This window comes from Lycium ferocissimum, chromosome 5 (genome assembly GCF_029784015.1).
Source record: "Lycium ferocissimum isolate CSIRO_LF1 chromosome 5, AGI_CSIRO_Lferr_CH_V1, whole genome shotgun sequence".
In the NCBI taxonomy this organism is placed as follows: domain Eukaryota; kingdom Viridiplantae; phylum Streptophyta; class Magnoliopsida; order Solanales; family Solanaceae; genus Lycium; species Lycium ferocissimum.
In genome coordinates, this window is record NC_081346.1 from 68,903,666 (window position 1) to 68,910,753 (window position 7,088).

The following is a 7,088-nucleotide window of genomic DNA, read 5'->3' on the forward strand; positions in this document are numbered from 1 at the left end:
GATTCGCGTCACGCGAAGCCCATTCGGAGATAGCGCTCCTTACCGAGAATTTTTCCATACCCATGGGCCACGGCTCGCACTACTAGAAACAGAGATTTTTCCCACAGATATTCAGTGAGAAATTTATGTTATAAAACATGATTTTCCACCGAACCAGCTCACTGAAAAACGCACTGTTGAAAATAGGTCCAAATTGAAACTTTGGAAAACTTTCTAATTTTTTCGTGTAAAAACAGTACTATTTTAATTTTTCCACCGACTTTCAATGGAAATAGCCACTGAACATTTTCCAGCAAAAAATTTCAATGAAAAAATAGTAATTTTCTAATAGTCGAACCCGATATTTCTAATTAAGGGAAAAGCAGCCGCCATCCCGTTCCTTAGCATCCTTCGGCGGTGGAAGTGTACGAGACTTCAGTTGCTATACATTCATTTTACATAGAGTCTGTCAATCTTTTTTATTCTGGAAATTGTACTTCAGACATTGTGCAGTTAATTAAATTGCTATTAATTCAGTTTACATCCGCGCTTGAAAAGAGTCGAGACATTTATTTTCTGAAATTGAGGTATAGCTATGTTAGTTGTAACATAAGTAAATTGCCTACGTAAATACTTTATGAGAAGTTCTGTAAGGAGAAAAATATTAAAGGTAACATCCGGTCTTTTAGTTTTCTCTAGGCGACATGAGAATGAGCGAGAGAACTTTAAAAAATCGAAGTTCAGATAAAGGACAACGATAATTGTTTTCCAAAAAAAATGGTTTAATTTACTATAGTGACCATTTAAATTGAGCTTGAACCCTCTTTTTTAAGTTTTATAGTTTTTGTTTCCTAAACAAAAGCAGTTTATTTTAAAAATCTTTTTTTTTAAAAATCTTCAAAAAAGTTTTTTAAAAATCTTTTAAAAAAATCTTTTAAAAGTTTGTGTTTGTAATTAATTTAAAAAATACTTTTGATGTAATTAGTGTTTAGTGCTTTTAAAAAGTGCTTCTATGTGTATTTTTTTCAAAAGTACTTTTTAAAAAATTGCTTTTGGCCAAAAAAAATGCCTATTTTTTTACGAAGAAAAGCTAACCTACTGCTAAAGACTTATTTTCTCATTTTTTAAAAGTGCTAAAACACCTCACTTTTTTTTAAAATAAGACTTTATTGAAAAAATAAACATTTGGGGGAAAAATAAGTTTGGCCAAACAGGCTATTAACTTCATCAATCCATGTCGCAGAAGGAATGCCATGAACCTATATGGAAGGACATTGGACTTTTATCAGATTAGTCCAGTCTAACAATAGCAATATTAGTGGGCATTTGGACATAAAATTGTGAAATTTGGAAAAAAAAATTTAGTCTTTGGTTTTAATTTTAAAATAATATTTTAAATTAAAGTTGTGTTGGGACACTAATACAAATTGGAGTTGGTTTTGAATTTTGTGAGTGATTTGATGAAAATTGTGAATATTACTCTGAAAAAAAAAGGTGAAAACTATCCATTTCAAACTGGTACTTAATATGCCAATTTTCATTGACTATCTTGTGTTTCAGAAAAATATACGCGTATCGATACACAAATCAATTCATGAAACTGTATTTCATTGATTCTAAAGGTATTACAAAACATAATTCAAAATATATACACAAATCATCTAACGAAAATAATGCCTCTCTGTTAGTAGTCAGTCCTATATGATTTTGGCCCTTTCGCATTCCAACATAATATCACCCTCCTTTTGTCGGATAACATGTTATAACACAGTCAGTAGCACATCATTTTGGACATGGTTTGAAATCATTTGAAATTATGTTTGGACATGTAATTTGGATATCTTAAGTTGTATTTTCTCTTATAGACATAAAAAAGCGCTTGATTGTAAAAAATATCAAAACATTTCCAATTCTTATACAATCTTACCAAATGAGCAAGTCATAGTCCATACAATCTTACCAAATGAGAATTGAGAATGTTTTGATAGTTTTCACAGCTTGTGGAGGTTTTATGTCTATAAGAGAAAATACAACTAAAGATATTCAAATTACATGTTCAAACATGATTTCAAATCATGATTTGATCCAAACGGCTCCTAAGGATCTAAAGTGACTGTGGTTGCTTTGCTGACGCTCGACGAAACTCCATTTTCAATAGCTCCTCCCTGTTTCTCTTTTCATCTCTTTTAATGCTGGAGTTTCAAATAAAATCATGTCTTTGAGTAAAGATAAATCATGATGTGTATTAAGTAATATCATTAGGGTACCAATTTCCACTATTAACATAAAAGATATCCCACCAATAAGCTACTGTCTAAATACAAAAACAAAAGTGATAGAAGTTTCACTTGTAAATAGTTCAGGATCAAGCACACTATCTGACGTGGCCGTTCTTCTTTAAAGGCTACAGGCCCATAATCACCGCTCATGGGTCTCTTAAGCGTCGTCATTATTTTGCGCGGATTTTCCCTCAAACTCACGGGTCTTTAATTTTTGTTCCTCATAGATGTCGTCTTTAATTTTTGCTCCTGCTAAGATTATCTAGATTTGTTTCGCAAGACATAATTTTTTTTAATAATTTTATCTTTCAGAAATTGAACTTTTGCCTTGCTCGGCATAAATTTTGTAGAAATTAAGTTATGCGATATAAATTTTGTAACATTTTTAAGATTATGTTGAGTGTTGAAAGTTTTACTTTATCTGACATAATTAGTATGAATGTGATGATACATATGCCAAAATTAAATACAAGTTATACCTTGAGAAATCCTAACTATCTTGGCGCCAAAAATGCCGTAGGACTAAAATTAAAGACCCAGCGTAGCCTCTTAATGGGCCTAAAGCTAAAGCCCAATACATTGAGTCAATTAGGCCCAGCCAATTTATTGTTAACGTTTTACCCTTTCTCCATTGTTCTATACCAGACGAGACTCTAAAATCCACCATTATCGTTAGGGTTTAAGACCTCTTACAACTTTCTTCTTCACACAACCTCGTTAAACCCTAACACCACAATGACAACCTTAAACCCTGTCTGTTCCAAACCAAACCAAATCCAAAAACAATTCTATAACCTTAATCATCGTCCGATTTATGCTAAACCCATTTCTTGTCTCTCATTCAAAACCCCATTTTCACCTTCTTTTTTCTCCATCAAAGCCTCACAAAACCCTAAAATCTCAAAACCCATTAACCCTAATGAAAAACCCCAAAATAACCCATTTTTTAGTTCATTCTTAAAACCCACATTAATTGCAACAATTACTGCAACTACCCTTTTGTTTGCAAGATTCATTTTTTACCCAAAACCTGCATTTTCTTCACCAAAAGTTATGCAAACTGATGTTAAAGAAACAGTTTCAAATGAGGAAAAAGAAAGAGAAATTCAAGAACACCTTATTTCTAACCCTGATGACGTGGAAGCTTTAAGGAGTTTAATGGAAATTTACATAAAAAACAAGAAAATGCTTGAAGCTATTGGTGTTATTGATAGGTTGATTGAAATCGAACCGAATGAACCCGAATGGCCATTATTGAAATCCCATTTGTATGTTAACTTTGGTGAGGTTGAATTAGCTAAAGTTGGGTTCAATGAGATATTAAAAAAAGACCCTTTACGCGTCGAGGCGTATCATGGGCTTGTTATGGCTGCTTCACAAGATGAATCGATTGAGGAGATAAAGGAAATCGAGAAAAAAGTCGAGGAGGGGATGAAATTGTGTAAGAAGGAGAATAAAAAGAGTGATTTGAGGGATTTTAAGTTGTTGTTGGCACAAATTCGAGTGATCGAAGGGAAATATGAAGATGCATTGAAGGTTTATCAAGAGTTAGTTAAAGAGGAGCCTAGGGATTTTAGGCCTTATTTGTGTCAAGGGATAATATATACATTGTTGAGGAAAAGTAATGAGGCTGAGAAATGTTTCGAGAAGTATAGGAGACTTGTACCGCAAGGGCATCCGTATGCTAGGTATTTCGATGAGAATATGATTGCGACGAAGGTTTTTGCACAGAAGGTAGAGAATGAGAGAGCTGGCTCAAAAAGTTGATTGAGAAAAAAGGATTTGGTTTTGTTGAAGTTCAGATTGGACGGTAGAGGTATGGTGGAACTTGGAAAGTGGTTTGCTCTATCTGTTACTAGTTACATAATGTTTTAGCTTACTAGATGTTTCAATTTTAGTTTGTCGTGTTTGCATTGTGGAGTAGCAATTAGGTTCAGAACACGATTTTTTTTTTTCTTGGTAAGTGAGGGGAATGGTGCTAAGGCTCTTTCTTTAATTTTAAGCACGTATCGGAATCACATGATATTATAGTTCTTTTAATCAAGAATGGAAGTGTTAGAATCATGGTTTATGATTTTGTATTATTCTTATGGATCCAATGTTTGCTGCATAGAATATTATAGATGTAATAAAGAGCAATTGAGGAATGACTCTGCTTCATTGTCTATGTTCTGGTTTTGTCCATCCACGTTGATTGTTTGATTGGTTCTAATCATGATTGCATCTGTAAATCTTATCCCATGGGCTTTAGTGGACCGCTTTTGTACTTCGCTCTTGTCTTTCCTTTCCAAAATAACCAGTTTTAAAACAAGTCTAACCTTCAGTGATTGAGGATACTTTTGTAGCTCTTTAGTTCTCTGATTAAACTTGTTATATCTAGAACAAACTCGATCCTAGCTTTCGGAAGTGAATTTACTGCCTTTAAAGGCTTTCTGTTTTGAGAAGTCTACCTCTTCTAGATCCTTATCCTTGTATAGATTCAAAAGATTTGCTAGTATACTACGTTTCGAGACAGGGCAATGCATTCTTGTCATTTTAGTCGTTTCCTGGAATGAGTTGGATGTTCTTCATCAGTTATTAAGTTCTTGCCCCAGAGGCAGACCCAGGATTTGAAGATGACGGGGGCACCATTAGAGGCGGATGCATGCTAGTCGAGACGGTGTCACGCGAACTGACACTGCTTTGTCGGAAGACGTTGTTAAACACACATAACACTCATATCCTGTCACAATTTTGTATTTTTCTTGTAGTGATTTTAATTTTTTTTTGTATGTCCTAGCAACACAATTTCAGACATGCGGTGTCGAAAGAAATAAATGTTTGGAGTTTCATAAGAATATGCTAGGTATTTCGATGAGAATATGATTGCGACAAAGGTTGCATAGAGGGCGGAGAAAGAGAGAGCTGCCTCAAAAAGTTGAATAGAAAATAAGGCTTTGGTTCTGTTGAAGTTCAAATTTGGATGGTAGAGGTATGGTGGAAAATGTTTTGCTGTATATGTTACTAGTTGCATAATGGTTTTAGCTTACTAGATGTTGCGACTTAGATTGTCTCATTTGCATAGGTTTATACTTTATTGTTATATGAGTTTTGGAGCAGCAAGAAAAAGAATATTTTTTGTAAGTTAGAGGAATGGTGCTAAGGCTCTTTAATTTTCAACATGATATCATAGTTCATTTAATCAAGAATGATAGTGAAAATCATGCTTTGTGATTTTATCTTTAATTCTTGTGGAATTTCCACGATATGTGCTTGATATGAGCTGTACTTATCCAAAACAAATGTGCTTGATATGTGTTGTGAGTTGTGACTTTGAGGTGGAAGAGACAGAGGTTACATGGGAAACTTTGCTGCATAGAGTATTATAGATGTAAAGAGCAGTTTGAAGAATGCCTCTGGTTTTCATTGTCAACGTTCTGATTTTGTCGATTGACCGTTGAATGCTTGATATCATGATTATATCTGTAAATCTTTCCCCTTGGACTTTAGTGGACCCTTCTGTTTTTATAACCGTTGTGTCCGGGCCAGCTTGCAAGCACCTTGACTAATTTCACGGGATACCTATCCCCTTCCACCAGTAACAGGTACCAGGTAACTCTGTCCACCAAGGCTAGGACAAATAGGTAGTAATCACCTAGTGTTTTTGTCTTTAGTGGACCGTTTTTATACTTCGTGTTGCCCTTCGTTCCGAAGATAACTATTTTAAAACAAGTCTAGCCTTCAGTGCTTTAGGATATTTTTATTGCTCTCGAGTTGTCCGATACAACTTGTACCATACAACCACATTCGATCCTAGCTTTCAGAAGTGAATTTACTGTCTTTGTATGTTTTTTGTTTTGATTAGTCTGACTTAGAGATATACATGACCCATGACCGCTAGGTCTGGTCTGGATCCCGATCCTTGTGTAGATTTGAAAGAGATTTGCATGAATGCTAGGTTAGCGAGCACAATTGAGATGGGGCAAGGCATTCTTGTCATTGCAGTCGTTTCCTGGAATATGGGTTGGATGTTCTTCATCAGTTATTTTGTTCTTGCCTAGATGTGGTTTTGTGTGGACGGACACTTTCTTGTTTTGCATTGTGTTTATGCTTGTTTTATATCGGTGATAGTTTAGTTTTAATTTCGCACAAACCTAGTTATTAGTAGAGACTTGAGACTTGAAACATAGTTGGGTTATAGATCAATTTGGCACTGGCTGATCTTGTTTTCCTTGTTATAGCCTTCCGCTTGTCAGTTTATCTTCAGTGTGACCAGTTCTCTACAGTTTAACTTCATTACTTTTTGGCTTATGACCTATGATGCTCAGACTCTTCAAAAATTTTGCCGGATGTGTCTGATCCTGCAAAAGCTATGCATTCTTGGAGGATCTAACTCTGATGCGGTAGTATTTTTGGAGGGTTCAAGCAACATAGCTTATGACCACTTGTGTGAAATACTCCTCATTGAAGTATGGTGATCATGATTGAGTGCCTTGATGATGTTTCCGTTTTGCTCTCCTTTTTCTTTTATGCACAGTTGCACCTCGACTGTTATCGGATTGCTCTGTATCTTCGTAGCAATACCGGAGAACTTTCCTTTTGTTGTCCTGTGTTCACTTCACGTATATTCCAAGGGAAATTTATTTCTCACTGTGAATTCCAGAGTTAAGCTACCCCTTTGGATAGAGAGAATTTGACTCTATTATTCCAAATTCATAGGTTGAACTTATATATTCCCTAAATTTCATTTTATATTACAGTGATTGACAGACATGGAGTTTAGATGTTTACTTTAATTTGAGCATCTTTATAAGAGGTATTGAAAAAGTTGCCTTGATGATGCACACCAAT

General features: G+C 34.8%; 1 protein-coding gene across 1 annotated transcript; it reads left to right on the forward strand.

Moving 5' to 3' along the window:
* Positions 1-2,879: 2,879 nt before the first annotated feature.
* On the forward strand, positions 2,880-4,931 carry LOC132057194 (protein SLOW GREEN 1, chloroplastic-like). Its single transcript, XM_059449673.1, has 2 exons — positions 2,880-4,074; positions 4,798-4,931. Exon 1 carries the CDS (start codon positions 2,994-2,996, stop codon positions 4,023-4,025), a length of 1,032 nt encoding a protein of 343 aa, XP_059305656.1. The 5' UTR covers positions 2,880-2,993; the 3' UTR covers positions 4,026-4,074; positions 4,798-4,931.
* Positions 4,932-7,088: the final 2,157 nt, after the last annotated feature.

What these genes read in the sequence shown, in the direction of transcription:
- LOC132057194 (XM_059449673.1), top strand. Translation starts at nt 2,994, where the DNA reads ATGACAACCTTAAACCCTGTCTGTTCCAAACCAAACCAAATCCAAAAA.